This window comes from Anolis sagrei, chromosome 7 (assembly GCF_037176765.1).
Source record: "Anolis sagrei isolate rAnoSag1 chromosome 7, rAnoSag1.mat, whole genome shotgun sequence".
NCBI classification, from domain to species: Eukaryota; Metazoa; Chordata; class Lepidosauria; order Squamata; family Dactyloidae; genus Anolis; species Anolis sagrei.
The window spans coordinates 37,094,833-37,115,829 of NC_090027.1; the positions used below are offsets into that span (position 1 = coordinate 37,094,833).

The following is a 20,997-nucleotide window of genomic DNA, read 5'->3' on the forward strand; positions in this document are numbered from 1 at the left end:
AAAGCCCCTACAAAAGAGAGGATTATCTTCCTCATAGCCTCCATGATTACAATACTTATTAAGAGCTGTAAAAATTATCCCAACACCTTTTAGAAAATGTGGATTCATCAGCGGAATCAGTGACCTTTCGGGGCAGCAAATCTCGCAGCCTGACAATGGCAAGAGACAGCTTCGGTGTAATGAAAGCCAAATGTAGAAGTAGAGAAGCTTAATAGGGAAAAATCTGTCTTCCTGCTTCCATTGTCTGGTCTTCCAGAGATGCCATGGTTCTGAGCCCACGGTTCTTCGGAAGAGGGACAGTCACCCAACTAAAGAGTTATGGCGCTAATGAATTTGTTTGTGTAAAGCTGCCTTCGGTCACAGTTTTGTGGATATAAATAAACAAATACATTTTAAGTGGTTACATTTCCATATTTATTGGAAGGGAATTTTTTTTATTCTGATGTTACTAATAAATATGCTATGGTACACATCATTTTAAAATAGGGCACTCCAAGAGCCTGGGAATTTACTTTTCCAAAGTTATGCACTTTATTACTTACAACGCTGATTGAAAAGTAGTATTTTCTTGTTGTTGTTGTTTATTCATTCAGTTGCTTCCAAGTCTTCATGACCTCATGGACCAGACCATGTCAGAGCTCCCTGTCAGCCATTGCCACCCCCAGCTCCTTCAAGGTCAAGCCAGTCATTTGAGTTTGTCATTTGGGAGTTGTAGTTGCTGGGATTTATAGTTCATTTACAATCACAGGCCATTCTGAGCTCCACCAATGATGGAACTGAACCAAACTTGGCACACAGAAGTCCCATGGCCAACAGAAAATACTGGAAGGGTTTGGTGGGCAATAACCTTGAGTTTTGGAGTTGTAGTTCACCTACATCCAGAGAGCACTGTGGACAGAAAATCCTACAGGGTTTGGTGGGCATTGAATTGTAGTTCACCTACCTCCAGAAAGCACTGTAGACTCAAACCATGATGGATCTGGACCAAACTTGGCACAAATACTCAATGATGGATCTGGACCAAACTTGGCACAGATACTCAATATGCCCAAATGTGAACAGTGGTGGAGTTTGGGGAAAATAGACTTGACATTTGGGAGTTGTAGTTGCTGGGATTTATAGTTCACTTACAATCAAACAGCATTTTGAACCCCACCAACAATAAAATTGGGCCAAACTTCCCACATAGAACCCCCATGACCAACGGAAAATACTGTGTTTTCTGAGGGTCTTTGGTGACCCCTCTGACACCCCCTTGTGACCCCCTCCCAGGGCTCCTGACCTCCAGGTTGAGAAACACTGGTCTAAAAAATTCCATTGCAATAGCAATGTGGTGGAGTTCTCCACAGCACTGAATGAAGCTTATCTGGCAAAACCTCTATCTTCAAATATGTACCTTTCTCCTGCCCCTTGCTTCCCCATTTCCTCGCTCCATCTGCCATTTAAAAAAATAAGCACTTACATTAAAAAATAATTAACCTTTGAGACAAACCACATATTTCCTGATTAATTGGGTTGCCTTTTTAGTCTATCTTTGAAAAGGTTCTTATCGATGAATCTAACTGATGAAGTGACAAAAGGTTACTGCCCTATTGAAAAATTTATCAAAGGTCTCCGAATGAACTCGGTAAAGGTGAACCTTATTTTTTTAGCCCATAAAACTTGCTCATGATTGCTAATCCTTCCCTATCATTATTTTTTTAAAATGTTCTGCTTTTAAGCTGAAATTTCTAAAGAGGCTGACAAGCAAAATGAACAAACAAGCCCGGAGAGAAGTAAACAATGAAAATAACAACCAAGTTGAGCAAAATCACCAAGCAACAGTAAACCAGCACAAAGCAGCAGAGCTGAAAGGAGAGCTCTATCTTTGAGCTAAACTCCCTCCTTTACCATCCCATAATTCCACAAATGAATGGTTTATCATGATGTTCATGGAAGATAACAAAGGGTAAGAGCTTACAGAATTAGAAACTCACAGAACTGGAAAGGCCATCGAAGTCCAAAGCCCTGCATGCAGGAACACAACGAAAGTACTTCGGAAACATGACTATTATTGTCAATCATTTCTGATGTACGGTAGCCCTAACGCAGTGGTTCTCAACCTTTTTTATTTATTTTTTTACCAAGGACCACTTTGACCAGGGGCCACTCTCCAACATTAGTACCAAAAGGGTTACGGATCGGTTTTTGGTCAACTTAAGATTCAGTTTGGTTATTTGGGGTGCAGATTCAGAAAACTGCATCGGATAGACCTCATCAGTTCTAGTTTCTGATACAGAGCATATGCCATCCAATAATCACCATCTGCTCACCCACAGAAAACCATATTTAATAATCTAAAGCTGATGTGGTCTATCCAATGCAATGTTCTGAATCAGCACCCCAAATAACCCCAGGAACAGACCTGAAAGTGAAGATACCAAGGCTCTCCCACTTCTAGGTGCACATTGAATGGCTGCACTCAGGGAGAAGGAGGAAGAGATGCAGCAGGCAGGAGGCTTGTTGTCGTACCTTTCGTGGGTAGTCAGCCTCTCTCCTCCCAACATCCCCATTGTCTTGGCACTATAAGTCCTGATTCTTCCCCTCAAAAATGGTCCATTCCCCCAGGTCTTCTCTTTTAAAATACAATACAAAAGAGGCAATTTTCACTATAAGATGGTTTTGCAAGACCAGTCACTCTCAGTGTAGTAACGGTGAGGCCATGAACCATATTTTAGTTGGATTGTTGTAGGTTTTTCCGGCTATATGGTCATGTTGTGCTGTAGAAGCATTCTCTCCTGATGTTTCGCCTGCATCTATGGCAAGCATCCTCAGAGATTGTGAGGTCTGTTGGAAACTAGAGAAATGAGTGTGATTTTTGTGCTTAAGTAGAAAGTAAAAAACAACAATGGCACAGCATATATCAAGCTTACTGTTTGAGTGTTTAAATGTGCACTGGGACTGTGGTGCAGCTGGCTGGGGGTCAGCTGCATTAAAATCACAACTGACCAAAAGGTCATGAGTATGAAGCCAGCCCAGGTCGGAGTGAGCTTCCAACCAATTTGTGTAGCTTGCTGTTGACCTTTACAGCCTGAAAGACAGTTGCCTCTGTCAAATAGAAAATTTAGGCTAATTTACGATGCCATAAAAATCTCCAGCAAGCATGTAAAGAATGAGGAAGTACTTCATCAATGTCACAAATGGAGGGTAAAGCGACAGCTCCCCTGGTGGCCGGAATATCCTAATGAAAAAGCTGGAATATTAAATAGCCGCTGTGTCTCTCTCTATATATGTTGTGTGTCTATGGCATTGAATGTTTGCCATGTATACGTACATTGTAATCTGCCCTGAGTCCTCTGTGGGGTGAGAAGGGTGGAATATAAATACTGTAAATAAATAAATAAATATGATCCATGGGGGTCCTGGAACCAAAGGAAGCACATATCTGATTGGGAATGATGGTACAACTGGGACCTTCCAAGCATAATTATTTTAAGGGCACAGGGTTTTCATTTTGGAGGGATGGCATAGTTCTGGGCAGGAAGAGAAGTGGGCCATTGGGGAATCATCTTCAGTTCCTCTTTGCCTTCAGGCTTCACATACACATGGTCAGTCTTCCCTTTGCAGTAATAACAGATCCCCAATGACTTGGTTTCAAAATGAAAACACTCAGGAATCTCATCTGAATTTGCCTTTGGCACTACTTCTCTGTAAATCCCCAGAAGATGCAAGAATGCTGGGATTTGGCCAGTCCAGTTTTAAGTCCTCATTCAGAGAGTAACCCAACTGAATGGTTCTTTACCTATGGGTCCCCAGGTGTTTTGACCTATAACTCCCAGAAATCTCAGACACTTTACCAGCTGTTAGGATTTTTGGGAGTTGAAAGCCAAAACATCTGGGGACCCACAGGTTGAGAACCACCGCCTAATTAATGGACCTACCTCATAATGACAAGAAAGTGGGATAAAGCAGCACAGATGCCGTCTTGAGCTCACTGGACATAAACATAACAAACAAACAGAAAGTTGCATAGTTGCCCATCTTATTCTCTGTGACGCATATGAAACCACCACTTGCCCTTTGTCTACACCTTTCCAGGACTTTTTTTTTGCCTGCGGGAAGTATATTATTTTTAAAAGGCTGTGGTGGGTGTTTATAGTTATAAATATTGAAGAGTTTTTCAGACGTTCCCACCCATCAACCCCAGCAACGCAACGGTGTCTCCATCTCTCCATCTCTCCATTCATTGCATGTTTAGGTTCCATAGGAAAGGGACTGCCCTCCGCGAGGTGTGTGTGGGTGAGTTTTCAAAAGCAATTAGGCAATTTATGAACACAAATCCCACAGAGTTTCAAGGGGACGTGGTGTTTTATAAGCGATAGTCTAAGAATAGTTTGTGCGCTGGCAGGATTAAGCCTGTCTCCATAACTCGAGGAGTGGAGATGGTAAAGAAAGTGTTGGGTTTACAAAGGATATTGGAAGCTGCCTTGTTATGAATTATAAAATTGGTGAGCCCACGTCAGAGTTACCTTTTTGAAATACAACTAGGGTTGTTGTTCAGGAAAAGCGACTTTAATGAAACTTTAATCCAGCTCAGTCTGCTCCAACATTTGCCAACCAAAATACACTGAACTACAGCTCTCATGATGGAAAGTCAGCATGGAGAAAGCTGATATACTCTGACCAAAGGGATCCTGTGGCATTTTAGAAACCAACTCAGAGAACAAAGTTGGTAAGATAAGTTTTCGTAGATAAGGGTGCATCGACATGCTAAAACAGTGGATGCGGCTCTTAATGAGACATGCCTCATTATCACGGGGTGTCTGCACCCTACACCACTCTTCTCCATACTTGCATGTCGTGGATTCCACTTTGTAGCCCCATTTCTTGAGGTTGGCTCTGCATCTTGTGGTGCTAGAGCGCAGTCTGTTCAGTGCCTTCCAAGTCACCCAGTCCTCTGTGTGCCCAGGGGGGAGTCTCTCATTTGGTAACAGCCATTGGTTGAGGTTCTGGGTTTGAGCCTGCCACTTTTGGACTCTCACTTGCTGAGGTGTTCCAGCGAGTGTCTCTGTAGATCTTATAATCCAGTTTAAAGCATTATATGTCTGGAAGGGCCCTCAGTGCTATAAAATAATAGGAGTTATAATTTGCTGGCACTCTAAAGACCTTGCAAAACTACACGTCCTATGACTCTATAATATTTCATCATGGTAGATAGTGTCAAACTGTATTCATTCTACAGAGTAGATGCATTTTTGTCTTCTTCCTCACAGCTCAAGTTTAATGCTCAAGTTTAATGGTTGTTCTCAAGAGTTTGTAGGCATGTCCATTTAAACTTCAAGACAGGAGAACTTTACCTGTAAATAGTGTAGTAACTAATACTATTTGAACATATCTCTCCTTATGAACTATCTAGGACGTTAAGATCTTCTGGGGAGGTCCTGCTCTCACTCCCGCCTTCTTCTCAAATGCGTCTGGCAGGGATGAGAGACAGGGCCTTGTCAGCAGTGGCCCCTCAACTGTGGAACACCTTGCCTAAAGGTATAAGATCAGCTTCCTCCCTCTTGACTTTTCAAAGAAAGGTGAAAACCTGGCTTTTTGAGCAGGCCTTCCCAAACACAGCATAGTCAAATGATATAATGGAATTCTTGATGACACATTGAACAATGACTTGATATGAGACGCTTACGACAATGTTTTAAGGCTGTTTGGTGTTGTATTTTAATATTGTATGTTGATGTTTTTAATGGTATTTTATGAGTGTTATATTTTTTAATTGTTATGATTGTTGAGACATCAAATTGTTGCCATTTGTAAACCACTCCAAGCCGCCTTTGGGCTGAGAGGGGCGGTATATAAATATAGTAAACAAATAAATAAAATAAAGGTAACCAAACATATAATGTCACACCAAGGTTTCTGCACATCAGAACCACCTAAGGAAGTACCAAAAGATATATTACTCTAATAGAAGAACACTTATTCCCATCCCACAGAAACCCATTCACAACAAATCAGGAACGCATCAAGGTCCTTTTAGGAGACTCAATTCCCCAAGGCAGTGCCTTCACTCCATCAAATCCTGTATTCCTTCAAATGTAAAACAGCACTGATTGTAAAATGCACCCTAATTTCACAACCAACAAAAATGCATAAGATATATCTGCGATTCTAAGACACAACCCATTTTTAGAGATGTTCATATAGGAAACGAAGTACATCTCAGAATTGAAGGAATACAGTAGTAGGCCTACTACTCTCTACCATGAGGAATGAGGATATAGGATGAGTAAGAAGTCCTTAAGTGTGAAAGTGGAGAAATGAAACTCCCACCATGCAACTGAGGGTCATTTTCAAGAAGAAGAGGAAGTTGTAAGAACAGTGTTCCGTTTCGATGCACAAAACTTCACACACCATCAAGTAGGTCACAGCAGGAGTTCAACCCAGGTTCAACTTTGAATGTCTTGGCCCCCACTTTGGATGGACCAAAGGGACCACTTGTGATCCATTACATGTGTTTAGACATCTTCAAAGTTTCTGTATAGATGGCTAATCACACCCTGGTTGTGTCTGGATGACCTACTTCTTCTTTTCTCCTTCATCCTTCCACCAAGATGAGAACTAATTAGTTCTTCTCCCTCCAGAGCTGGCAAGCCCTTCATCGTACCATTCCCGAAATAGGTAAGATGAGTAGCCAAGAGCTACGATAATTACAGCAAGACAGAAGAGAAAGAGACCATTCAGGCATCATCAAGGGAGGGTTGTTTTCTTAAATGTTTCTGAATAATTCGTAGGAGAGGAGTCTGATTATTCCCAACAAATGACCCCATATCCCTCAAGCCAGAGGTTGAATAAATTCAGGTCTCAGCTATATGAAGGTCCTGTGCATAAGGCAACCATGAAGAGAAAAAGGAGTACAGGTGGCTAATTCCAAAAGCTTTTTTCTATTACCAAGGAATGACCATAATGATCTTCAACACAACCGGGTTCTAGAGCTTATGTGTACACAATTGGGCCAAGCAGATCTGGAGTTCAATATCAGCTCAACCTCTGGATGGGAGGCCACTTGAGATGTCACTGTACTAGAAGAACCAGAGTTTTGTCAATTTACTTAGTTTGTTTTAGATTACAGCTCCCAGAATATCAGTATATTTAGGGACCTGCTTATCTCTGCAATTGTATCTTCCCCTATGAACAAGTGCATACCCTGAGATCATCTGGGGAGGCACTGCTCTCTCTCCCTCCGCTGTCTCAAACACAGTTGGTGGGGATGAGGGAGAGGGCCTTCTCGATGGTGGCCCCCCAGCTCTGGAACTCCCTCCCTAGGGAGTTCAGACAGGCTCCCACTTTGTCCTCTTTTCGGAGACAACCAAAAACCTGGATGTTCTGGTGTACTTTTGATTAAGCACTCCACCAGTAATTTTCCTGTCCCTACTTTAAGTTCAGCACTTTACGTCGGCCCTCTTATCGTCTACCTCAACATTTTTGATGACAGCCCTGTCTACTTGATTGTTGGACTTTCCTTGCGCTCCCATCAGGATGTATTGCACTCATTGAGCCTGGACCTCAGCTATGTTCTTTTTCTCAGCCATATTGTTTTGATGTTGTTTATGATTGTGATTGTTTTTATATTTTATCTGATGTTTTTAATTGTGATTTTATCTGTAATTTTTTTTGGGCTAGTCCGTTGTAAGCTGCCCTGAGTCCCCTTGGGGAGATGGCTGGCGGGATATATTAAAAGGTTGTTGTTGTTGCTATTATTATTATTATTATTATTATTATTATTATTATTATTATTCAAGCACTTGTCATTTGAAAAAAATTAAAAAGGGGAAACTTTTCCAAACTTAGAGAATACAGTGTTCCTTTGCTACTTCGCAGTTCGCTTTTCGCGGACTTGCTGTTTCGCGGGTTTTTGCCTCCCAGTTTATGAATGGTTGCCGTTGCCCAGAGTGGCATTCTAATCCCACCTCCTGGTAATGATGGAGTGTGGAAGGGGGTTTCACCCTCCCCCTCGGGAGAGAGGCAGCCAATCAAGAGAGACTGCAAAGCAAAGATGAGATAGCTAGTGTGCGGTGCCTTTAAATCTCTCCTTGCTTCTGCCTCACCCTCGGAACCAAATATACATATATAGCATCCCTACTTCATGGATTTTCACTTTTTGCGGGTGGTCCTGGAATGTAGCACTTGCAATACAGGAAGTCTGACTTGGCCACGGTGGTTCATGCTCTGGTTACATCCTGAATAGATTACTGCAATGCACTCTACATGGGGTTGCCTTTGAAAACTGCTCGGAAGCTTCAAATGGTCCAGCGTGCGGCAGCCAGGTTACTAACGGGAGCAGTGCTCAGGGAGCATACAACTCCACTGCTGTGCCAGCGCCACTGGCTGCCAGTTTGCTACCAGGCACAATTCAAAGTGCAGGCTTTAGCCTATATAGCCCTAAATGGTTCCGTCCCAGCTTATATATCTGTACGCATCTCTCCCTATGAACCTTCCAGGAACTTGAGATCAACTGAGGAGGCCCTGCTCTCAATCCCGTCTCCTTCACAGGTACATCTGGCGGGGATGAACACAGGGGCTTCTCTGTGGTGGCCCCTCAGCTATGAAACTCCATGCCTAGGGATATTAAATCGTCCCCCTCCCTCCTGACCTTTCGAAATAGAGTGAAAACCTGGCTCTTTGAGCAAGCATTTGAAACTTCAGCATGACCAGATAAACTCAAATTGGAATATGAACTAAGAACGGCTAAGACGATGGAACAGTTGAGGAATTGGACAAGAAGACATTGCTTTGATAATTTTTATTGCTTATTGCTTTTATGGTTTATAAATGTATTGTGATGTGATTTTTTGCATTTAACTGATGTATGTATTTTTATATATGGCATCTAACTGTTGCCAATTTGTACACTGCCCTGAGTCACCTTTGGGCTGATATGGGTGGGATAGAAGTGATGTAAACAAATAAATAAATAAGTGAGGGAACACTGTAAGTCCACTAACAGAATGCTTGCAAGGAAGGTTTCCACCCAAATAGGACCACCGTGAAACATGTTTGTGACATGAAATAAGAATAGGATGGTATTCACTCATTCTTCTATGTACACAAACGTACCGGACTGGGGAATAAATATCACTTCACCTTCCAGCAAACCTGAGGGCACCAGGTTAATTGAGGTAATGCAAGACAGGATGATATTGAAGAGCAAGAGAGATGTCCAGGGGTTCAGTGGAAAGGGGGCATGGATGCCAATGGTACCCTCTCCAAGAATCCGATTTCCTCATATAACCCAAAGCCATTGCTTCCTGTCCAATTAGAGCCTCACCTGCTCAAGGCTGAACTTATACCTTATGCCAAATAATCTTTGGCAGTTTCTTAATTGCATGAAGCTATACCTTGAAACACTCCGGGGCATTTCCTATTTTATTTTGAGGGTCAACATCTCATAATGGGAGGTTGTTGTTGTTTATTTGTATCTGATGCCAGGGCTCCCTGCAAAGGAATTTTCACTGCATGTCCAGGTCGTGGGGGGTAAATTCCAAACAGGGATTCAATTATCTGAAATCGTTAAAATCACATTTATCGAAATAAAAGAAATGCCATCTATCAAGCCTAGGGTGAAGCTAAAGACTATTTGATGACCCTCATTTAAGAGTATGTAGACCCTTCTTCCTCATTACAGCTCAGGGAAAACATTTTAATTTACAGATTCTGTCCCCAGTGGCCATGTTATCTCTTTTTAAATATATATATATGTAATTGGATGAAGCGGTCTCAAGACCTCACAAGATCACCCTGGTTTTGATGTCTTTTAGAGCTAGCCAATAGACATTATCTCAGAATGTATTTTAATAGTAAATTATTTTATTTTTAATGGTGGGGTGGATGCTGTTGTGCAGTATTTAGAAAGGCTGATAGGAATCTCCCCACCATTAAATCAGTTTTTAAAGTCATTTCTCCCCACTTCTATATTTCTCATTTCCCCATTTTTGAAATACAAGAGACACTTCAAATACTTAATATTTAGAAATAGGAGATGGACAACTGTGGCAGATTCTGGGGCTGTTTGGAGACCCAAAAAATAAAACCAGAAGACCAAAAGTGTCTAGAAGTCTGCTTATGTTTGTTTGTATTAAAATATGTATTCCCAATGAAAGGTAAAGGTTTCCCCTTAACATTAAGTCTAGTCGATTCTGATTCTTGAGGTTGGTGCTCATCTCCATTTCTAAGCTGAAGAGCTGGTGTTGTCCATAGATGCCTCCAAGATCATGTGGCCAGCATGACTGCACTGAGCACTATTACCTTCCCAACAAAGCAGTATCTATTGATCTACTCACATTTGCATGTTTTCAAACTGCTAGGTTTGCTGAAGCTGGGGCTAACAGTGGCTCCAGTCCTTTCTGGAAGGTTGCTCCCAGACGGTGTTATTAGGGGACACCTGCTCAGCCCCACGGCCATTGTACTGTGGGGTCCTGCAGGGCTCAATACTGTCCCCTATGTTGTTCAACATATACATGAAGCCATTGGAAGAGATCATCCAGAGTTTTGTAGTTCAGTGTCATCTGTATGCAGATGATGTCCAGCTCTGTCACTCCTTCCCGCCTGCTACTAAGGAGACTGTCCAGGTTCTGAACCGGTGCTTGGCAGCTGTAACGGACTGGATGACAGTGATCAAACTGAAACTAAATCCAGACAAGACAGAGGTTCTCCTGGTCAATCAGAAGGCCGAACAGGGTATAGGGTTACAGCCTGAGCTTGATGGGGTTACACTCCCCCTGAAGGCACAGGTTCGCAGTTTGAGATTGATCCTGGGCTCATTGCTGAGCTTGGAACCCCAGGTCTCGGCGGTAGCCAGGGGAGGTTTCGCACAATTAAAACTTGTGTGCCAACTGTGCCCGTATCTTGTGAGGTCGGACTTGGCCATGGTAGTCCAAGCTCTGGTTACATCCCAAATAGATTACTGCAATGCGCTCTACGTAGGGTTGGCTCTGAAGACTGCTCGGAAACTTCATTTAGTACAATGCTAGGCAGCCAGGTTGCTCACAGGAGCAGAGTACCAAGAGCGCACAATGCCCTTGCTACGCCAGCTCCACTGGCTGCCTAGTACCTTCTGAGCACAATTCAAAGTGCTGGCCTTGGCTTATAAAGCCCTTAACGGTTCTGGCCCAGTTTACCTGTCCGAACTTATCTGCTGCTACAAACCACCTAGGTCCTTAAGATCATTGGGGGAGGCCCTGCTCTCAGTTCCCCCATGATTGCAATTGTGGTTGGTGGGGACGAGAAACAGGGCCTTCTCCGTGGTGGCCCCTCAGCTATGGAATTCCCTCCCAAATGAAATCAGATCTGCTCCCTCACTCCTGACTGTCCAGAAAAAAAAAGTGAAATCCTGGCCATGGGATCAGGCCTTTGCAGACTAGACTGACTTGCTAGCAAAGTTACGGTTTTTATGAACTATGATAGATGGCTTGTAGGATAACGACTTAAATTGGCGATTTGTTTTAATGTTTTTATAATGTTTTAATATTGTTTTTATAATAATATGTATATTTATGCTTTTTCTTGTGTTGTTAGCCGCCTTGAGTCCCTCTGCGGAGGTTGAAATAGGACAGGATATAAATGCCCTAAATAATAAACGAACAAACAAACTCACCCCGTCCTGTGGATTCAAACCGCTGGCCTTCCAATCAGCAAGTTCTGCAGCTTGGCAGTTTAAACCACTGCACCGCCGCGGCCCCTCCATACATTCAATGTCTTATATCAAAAACTCTCAAGGTTGATCTAGGCATTTTGGAGATGTTGAGGACCACAAAAACACCTTTAAGGGGCAAGATGTGGCTCTGGCACCATATTTTGCCCACCGCTAGCCTAGAAACTCAGAATTCTCTCAATTAATCAAAAAGGGACTTTCAGAAATAGGCATTCTTATCATCTCTGTGCCCTGGACAGCAGGGATGGGAAACCTGCCGTGACTTGTTAATAAATCTCTGTGTGGTTATCAAGGACCACAGGAAGGAAGTTATTTCTTTTCCTAAAAATAAAGTGAGGTGTGACTGCAAAGAGAGAAAATCCACAGCAGGAATTTCCAGCTGCCTTTTCCTCCTAATCTATATGAGCAGCGAATGAACACCGACAGTACTGTTCCTAAATTCTTTGAATCACACCGAAATGTATCCTCCCATAAATTAAACCCCACAGAGATTATTAAGGGTTTGGCAGCAGCGCTAAATGGAATTAAAGGCAATTTGAAAGAACAGGGAGAAAAGGAGGGGAAGTCGTACTTCCAACAACAAAATAATGATGTCAGAAATCTTTTTTTAAAACCTCTGCAACACCAAGGAAACACTCCATATTTAAAGCACCAAAAGAAAATGTGCCTTCTTTTATTGGGCACCCCCAATGGGAACCCCAAGGGACCTTGATGGTAAATTTAGATTCAACTATTCCCATAAGGTCACATCATGGTGATGAACAGAAGTAAAAGCACAGATGTTCTTTTCATTTATGCTTATAATGTCGTAACTCTCTGGCGCAGGAAGGGTCTCAGTCGCATACAGGTAAATGCTTCGGAATTTAGCATTTCCAAGTCTCTCTTTTTCTCTTGGAACTTTATCACACAGCCTTTGGTTGGGGTTTATTACATGACTAGCTGTCCCCAGCCATGCTTTGCTCAGTTTGGTTCATTCCTTCCCTATCTCTTTCCTTCCTTATCCCCTCCCTTTTCTGTCCCTTCTTCTTTCTCTTCTTCCTTCCATCTCTACCTCTTTCTTTCCTTCATTTCTCCTCTCTTTCTTTCCCTCTTTCCCTCCATCCTTTCCTATGTCCATTTCCTTCCTTCGTTCTTTCTCTTTCCTTCCTTCTCTCCTTCTTTCCCTCCCTCTCGCTTTCATTCCTTTCCTCTTTTTTCTTTCCTTTCTCCTTCCTTCCTTCTTTCCCTCCCCTTTTCCTTCCTTCCCCACTTTGTGTTTCCCTTCATCTTTCTTTCCTTTTTACTTCTCTACCTCTTTCTTTCCTTCATTTCTCCTCTCTTTCCTTCCCTCTTTCCCTCTATCCTTTCCTATGTCCGTTTCCTTCCTTCATTCTTTCTCTTTCCTTCCTTTCTTCTCTCCTTCCTTCTCTCCTTCCTTCCCTCCCTCTCGCTTTCATTCCGTCCCTCTTTTTTCTTTCCTTTTCTCCTTCCTTCCTTCTTTCCCTCCCTTTTTCCTTCCTTCCTCACTTTGTCTTTCCCTTCATCGTTCTCTCCTTTCTTACTTCTTTACCTCTTTCTTTTCTCTCAAAGCTGGTATGGCCAGTTCTTTCCCTTGCGCAGGAGAGGCCGGGGTCAGGGGAGATGTTTCCACGCATGCACTGTATCATCATTTAGGGTTTTGGAGGTTTTAAGCCCCTTCCACTGTGTTTTTCAGTGTTTTTATGAGTGATGGTCACTTGTTGGTCTGTTAGGTGTCTTCTGAGCAAATTTTGTGTCATTTCGTCCTGTGGTTTTTGAGTTAAGTTAATCCCACAAGCAAATATTACATTTCTATTTATATAGATGCTATGTCTCCCTTGTAGTTGTCTTGGGCTTGAATTGTGATTGGGTTATCTTTTTCCTGGTTAAAGCACTGAGCTGCTGAACTTGCTGACCAAAAGGTCATAGGTTCTAACACAGAGAGTGGTGTGAGCACCTGCTGTTAGTCCTAGCTTCAGCCAACCTAGCAGTTTGAAAACATGCAAATGTGAGTAGATCAATAGGTACTGCTCTGGTGGGAAGGTAATGGCACTCCATGCAGTCATGCTGGCCAGATGACCTAGGAGATGTCTATGGACAAAGCTGGCTCTTTGGCTTAGAAATTGAGATGAGCACCAACCCCCACAGTTGGACATGACTGGACTTAACCATTCTTTTTCCAACTTCAAGAGAAAAAAAACCCTTCTTACATCTCCAGCAAGCCCCTCATCCTGTTTTCTCTATATGTAAGAAGGTGAAGGGATCTTTTTTCCACGTATGGTGGACATGTAACATAGTTAAAGAATTCTGGAAAAAAGTTGTGAAAGAAACAAACAAAATTATTATCAAAAAAGTGAAGAAAAACCTGGAAATGTGCTTATTAGGAATATTTAGAAGGTGTATTAGCGCAGGAGATGAATAAATTTGTCAGTATTGCTTTGTTGCTATGAGACTAATAATAGCTAAAACATGGAAGGGGGGGAAAGAGTTAACTATTAAGGATCAGAGAGATAAATTAGTAGATTATATCCAAATGGCCAAACTGACAAATAGCAAAGGAGGAGGAAATAATGAAGAATTTGTAAAAAAAAAAAAAAAAATGGAGGTTGGCAATTGGATATCTGAAAAAGAAGACAAAAGTAGATCTGAAGATTGCCATAAAGGGTATTTAGTGAAAGAAGATATGTGGGTAGTTGTGGGTTAGCTAAGTGATCCATACTGAGTGGTGTCGGAGGTCATGGGGGTTGGATTCACGGGTGTGGGGTTAGAGGGAGAATAAATGTTAAGGTATAATAATTGTATAATAATTGTACAAAGTTGATTTTTCATATGTTTAAAGAGCGCTAACTATATACCATTCTGTAAACTTGCATACTCTTTTGTATATCTTTGTTTTTCTTTTTTCTCTGTTTTTTTTCCTTGTGTTGGTTTTGTTTCCTGTGTACACCATAAATCTATAAAATCTATAAAAAAATTAAAAAGAAAAAGAAAAAAAGCAAGGAATCCAATATTTTTTTATCACTCTTCTTTGTGTAAAAATGACCTTCTGCTGCAATTGCGATATTCTGAAGTGGAGGAAACTCTTATGACAATGCTACAACTGTACAATAGCACAGTGTGATGCGCATGTGCTGGGAAGGGTAAACACAGGTAGGAAGCGAAGCTGTGAGGAAGACTAAATTCAAATCAATGAAGTGCCAACATAGTGTTTTTGCCAAGACAACAGACCTGTGTGATAATGCCCTCATCCCTCCTTTTCCCAGAGCTATATATTGGTTTTTAACCTGGTTAATGCCATGGTTCCACACACAAAAGTGGAACCACAATAATGGGCAATTCATCTTCTGTATTTTTGCTCCAGAATGTGTGGATTTTACCTTCTACTAGCTCACTACCATCTCTTGCACATCCATCTCCGTTTGGAACATCAGACTTGCCAGATTTCAGATGAGACAAAATGTTTTCCTTTTACACACAATTTTAAACAGATATACAAGCACACCTTCTTGTTTAAATAAAGATTTGCTCGCCCTCTTTTTAACTCCCTCCTGTGACCTTTCCATAAACCGCACACCATGTGCCCTCACTTCCAGAATGCAAAGCAAATGGCTCCAGATGCAAAGCAGTTAAAAACTAATGAACTAATGAATGAACTCTCATTCAGATTCACGCTAATTGATTCCAATAACAAAGAATGAACAAAAGAAGCTCATCTGTTCATTTCCCCCCATTCATTTTTTTTTAAAAAAAACCACTCCTTCTAAATTAATCTCTGATTCCTCTCCATCATCACTTCTGCCTTGTCTCTTTCATCTCAGCTATGCACAGATTTGGGATCACGTCCTACAGTCCCAGGAGCCTTTCTGTTAACAAGATCCAGAGATAAGAAAGATGGTTCTCCATATACACACAATGCAAAACCTTTTCACGAATGGCAGGAATGCTGGTCATTAGAATTTCACATTGCTGGAGCCCACAAGGTGAGAAATGTCATGCAAACCCACAACTGCAAAACTTGAATGTGGCTTCTTCACAGCTTGGTAGAACATCCTAGGTATTACATGATACTGCAAGCAGATACACGTCTACACACCAAGTGGTGACCATTCCTGTTACAGTGAATTGGAGTCTACGGTTCCTGTAGGAAACAACAATAGAAAGGGCAACAACCAGAGCTGTACTCACCAATTCTCAGAGAGTGGGGACTGGCAGTGATCTTCATTAGCCACAGCAAAAGGAGCACCAGAGGCGCCAAGATGCGGGGCATCTTCTATAAATCCTCATGGAGCTCTGTGGTGGTCTGGGCATGACATCACTCTGCAAGAGAGAAACAGAAAAAATGGTGCTATGAAATCCTGGTGTGAAAGACGACACTGTACATCTCAAACAATAACTTTCCTGTATTGTCGAAGGCTTTCATGGCCGGAATCACTGGGTTGTTGTAGGTTTTTTTGGGCTATATGGCCATGGTCTAGAGGCATTCTCTCCTGACGTTTCGCCTGCATCTATGGCAAGCATCTTCAGAGGTAGTGAGGTCTGTTGGAACTAGGAAAAAGGGTTTATATATCTGTGGAATGACCAGGGTGGGGCAAAGGAAATGCTGGACCACTCTCACGACCACTATGTCAGACTACACAGAGAAGCCATTGAAATACACAAGCATGTGGACAATTTCAACAGAAAGGAGGAAACCATCCAAATGAACAAAGTCTGGCTACCAGTATTAAAAAACTCTAAAATTACAACAGCACAACAACAGAGAAGAAACAAACAAGGACATCTAATCCCCTCTCAACAAAAGTTTGCTCCAGGCACTGCCAGGCCATTATATGCTAATCAAGGTGGTCAGTTGAAACATTCACACCTAGCTCCAACAGACAAGAGTCCTTTGTCCCACCCTGGTCATTCCACAGATATATAAACCTTTTTGCCTAGTTCCAACAGACCTCACTACCTCTGAGGATGCTTGCCATAGATGCAGGCGAAACGTCAGGAGAGAATGCCTCTAGACCATGGCCATATAGCCCGAAAAACCTACAACAAACCAATAACTTTCCTTTTAGGTCTTGTTTCACCAATGCTGCAATCCTTTGGCAAATCAAGATGCGTAGATCAATGTTTTAAGGCAAAGAACTAAATCCATGGCTTTGCTAATTTGAGGGGTTTTTTTTGTGAAGAAGCGGCTTGAGAAACTTCTGGTGTGAGATGATCGAATTACTGCAAGGAGATGACTGTAGGTAAATAGATCTTGTATCACTTTTCAGTGTAATGCCCCTCTCATTTAGCCTGGTTTGGTTCTCTTTCCCAATCTATTTGTAACTACATTGTCTGCTTGAAATCCTCTTTGCGCGCACACACACACACAGACAAACACATCAGAGGGAGATACCCCCAAAGTTTGGCTGAGATCAGATGCAACCAAAAGCCACAATAATATTCTTACAAAATCGTCCCATCCCAAAGCTGATCCCATCTAACATTCTAGATTAACCAAGATCTGGTAGTTTCAGAGTATTTGGTCATTGCCTACTGATTTTACTGGAGAACATTCATAAGGGAAGGTGGTTCAAGCAGAACTTATGATCAACGGAAGCTAAATGGAGCTTTTACATTGAGAGACAGTACAACTTTGGATGTTGCCAACATGTTGAAATGGTTTGAGAATTGGACCATGGCTTTGAATAAGGTAAAGGTTTTCCCCTGACTTTAAGTCTAGTTGTATCTGACTCTGGGGGTTGGTGCTCATCTCCATTTCTATGTGGCGTTGTCCGTAGACACCTCCAAGGTCATGTGGCTAGCATGACTGAACTGAGCACTGCTCCACTGTCAACTGAGCAGTCCGTATTGATCTACTCACATTTGCATGTTTTCAAGCTGCTAGGTTGGCAGAAGCTGGGGCTAAATAGCGGGAGCTCACCCGCTCCCCAGATTCAAACCGCCAACCAGTGGTTTAATCCTTTGGATACTAAGGTTCAAATCCCTGCCACACCAGAAAAACCAACTGGGTGGTCTTGGGCAAGTCACATTCTCTCAGTCTCAAAGGAAGGCCAAGAAAACCCTGTGATAGGGCCACTATAAGTCAAAAATGACTTGATGGCACTTAACACCAAACACACCTGAAACTTAGATCCCATAAGACATATTCTAAGAAAAGTCTGCTTTTTCATTGCTACTGTATTTGCAGACTTTTGGAGGAACCTCTGTGAAATCTGGACTGGAGCAGAGCTTTGGAAAACAGTCTTTTTCCAAGGTTTCAACCAGGTTGACCTTTCCTCTAATTCTGCAGTATATCTTTCTGCATTCATTACACTAGACTTGCTAAAATCATCAAATCATCCGGGCGTCCCCTGGGCAACATCCTTGCAGACGGCCAATTCTCTCACAACAGGAGTGACTTGCAGTTTCTCAAGTCGCTCCTGACACGACAAAAAACAAACAAACACCTGGACTTGCTCCTTATGAAGAAAGATCTCACTTGTTGCTTTGGGACCTCTCCCTTTAGATACCCATCAGACTACCTTTCTACTGTTTAATAATAATAATAATAATAATAATAATAATAATAACAACAACAATAACAATAATAATAATAATAATACTTTCTCACCCCGAAGTGGCCTCAGGGTGGACCACAAGTACACATACACGGCAAACATTCAATGCTGTTTGTATAGACAGTACACAGACAGATATCACAGAAGGAGGTATTGTTTCGATGCCATGGACGGTTGGGCTCAAGCCCACAGGGGGTGCTGTCACTCCATCCTCCATGACGAAGAGCCGTCAGGACTTCCTCATTCCAGCATTTCTGATCTTCTTTTTCTTTATGGCATTGTAAAACGCCTCCCCTGCTTTTAGCGGTACCTAATTTCTCCAATTACAGCTAAAGCTGTTTTCGAACTGCTTAGGTAAACAGTGAGCAGGGCTGACGGTCAGCTGCTCATGCCGACCTGGGGCTTTGAATTTGCTACCTTTTGGTTGATAGATCTTATAGTTGCTGATGATTTAAACCTCTGGCCCATATATATATTACTCTTTAATATATCTGAGAGTGGTTTTTTTAACTGAAGTGAGAGCCTCTTCCTTGCCCCCACTGCTACCCCAGTTGCCCTCTTAGATTTCTACTTCCAGTGTTTGCAAGAAAGCAAGAATGAAACCAGCTTGAGTGGCTTCTGCCTGTAACCAAGCTCGTGGTTATTCTGCCCACTTTGTCCAGATTGATGGGCAGGTGGAAGGAGGTGCTAATTAGCTCTAACATTGTATTGGCAACCACTGGCCTGATCTATAGCAGGGGGTGGATCCCAGGCAATTATTAAGAACGATTCTCTTCCATTATGGATCTGCAGCTGCAAAATGGAATAAAAGGCCACAGCAAAAACAGAGACGGGGGCTGGAGGACAGGAATTAAGAAACAGAACCTTTTTAAAAAAGAAAAAAGAGGAAAATAAAACTGAGGATGATTTTTTATTCCATTACAGTTTTGCCAATTTGGGCACTGTGCATAATTTAGCATCCCTTTCCTACTCCTTTATAAACATAGTAAGTGTAATTCTTATAATGCCCAAAGAAAATAGGAACCATACTATACATATTTTCTCTACCTTAGTATGGAATATCTTTATATGTTCACATATGTCCACATGTTTATATGCTATAATTTCACAGTCCGTTAAAAAATCAAATGAAAGACAAAGACAAGTATGGAGATGGGTGGACTACAGTTCCCATCAGCCCAAGTCACCATCATTAGTCCTCCTGTCCACAGAATCATAGAATCATGGAGTTGGAAGAGATCTTGTGGGCCATCCGGTCCAACCCTATTCTGTCAAGAAGCAGGAAAATCACATTCAAAGCACCCCCAACAGATGGCCATCCAACTTCTGCTTTAAAGCCTCCACCACACTCTGGGGCAGAGAGTTCCACTGCTGAACAGCTTTCGCCATTAGAAAGTTCTTCCTAATGCTCAGGTGAAATCTCCTTTCCTGTAGTTTGAAGCCATTGTTCCGCATCCTAGGACCCTTCCACACAGCCCTACATCCCAGAATAACAAGGCAGAACATCCCACATTATCTGAGTGTGGACTCAGATAACCCAGTTCAAAGCAGATATTGTGGGATTTTCTGCCTTTGATATTCAGGGATATAGGGCTGTGTGGAAAGGCCCCTAGTCTCCAGGGCAGAAGAAAACAAGTCTTCTCCCATTTCCCTATAACTTCCCCTCACATCTTGCTCCATGGCCCTCATCATGTCTCCTCTCAGCCTTCTCTTCTGCAGGCTAAACATTCCCAGTTCTTCAAGTCGCTCATCATAGGCTTGTCCTCCAGACCCTTAAAACAGAATTGAACTTAAGGTAAAGGTTTCTCCTTGACATTAGGTCCAGTCATGACCAATTCTGGGAGTTGGTGCTCATCTCCATTTCTAAGCTGAAGAGCCAGCATTGTCTGTAGACACCTCCAAGGTCATGTGGCCGGCATGACTGCATGGAGTGCCGTTACCTTCCCGCAGAAGCAGTACCCATTGACCTACTCACATTTGCATGTTTTCAAACTGCTAAGTTGGCAGAAGCTGGTGCTAACAGTGGGAGCTCATCCCACTCCTTGGATTCGAACCACTGACCTTTTGGTCAACAAGTTCAGCAGCTCAGCAGTTTAACCTGATGTAGCATTGGCGGGCTCAAATTAAACTTTGTTGTTGTTCATTTGTTCAGTCGTCTCCAACTCTTCGTGACCTCATGGACCAGCCCACGCCAGAGCTCCCTGTTGGCCGTCACCACCCCCAGCTCCTTCAAGGTCAATCCAGTCACTTCAAGGATGCCATCCATCCATCTTGCCCTTGGTCGGCCCCTCTTCCTTTTGCCTTCCACTTTCCCCAGCATCATTGTCTTCTCTAGGCTTTGCTGTCTCCTCATGATGTGGCCAAAGTAAATTAAATTAAACTTAGCACTATCTAAAAATGAATAGTTAAAATAGTTTTAAATACATAAGCCTCACATCCCCTCTAACTCAGTCTTATAAGTATAAATAAGCAAATAAATTAATGAAAAAATAACAGTTATAGCCTATGCTCGGGGGTGGGGGGTGGGCAGATGGGCCTGCCATTCCCCCAGAAGGAGAACTTAAGAAGTGTTTTAGTAAACCACAACACTCCATTTAAATGTTAAACAATCACAAAATACTCCCATTTTTCAAAATGCGAATTGGACTTCCAGCCACTTCTGAGCTTCTTTGTGTGTGTGTGTGTGTGTGTGTGGCATTCTTGGCAGCCTCCAGTGGTCCTCCATAATAGAGAAGAGGCACCTAGCCCTATCACAAC

The 20,997-nt window shown here is 42.4% G+C and overlaps 1 protein-coding gene across 2 annotated transcripts in view; it reads right to left on the reverse strand.

The window, feature by feature from the left end:
- GRIK4 (glutamate ionotropic receptor kainate type subunit 4) overlaps positions 1 to 20,997 on the reverse strand; it is a 759,832-nt gene that overhangs the window by 485,793 nt on the left and 253,042 nt on the right. For both annotated transcript variants that reach the window (XR_009632086.2, XM_060787230.2), the window contains exon 2: positions 15,872 to 16,003. Coding sequence is in view for 1 of the 2 variants with exons in the window: in XM_060787230.2 (XP_060643213.2) it covers positions 15,872 to 15,953 (82 nt within the window). In the remaining variant the exon portion in view is untranslated. The remainder of the gene's footprint in view (positions 1 to 15,871; positions 16,004 to 20,997) is intronic.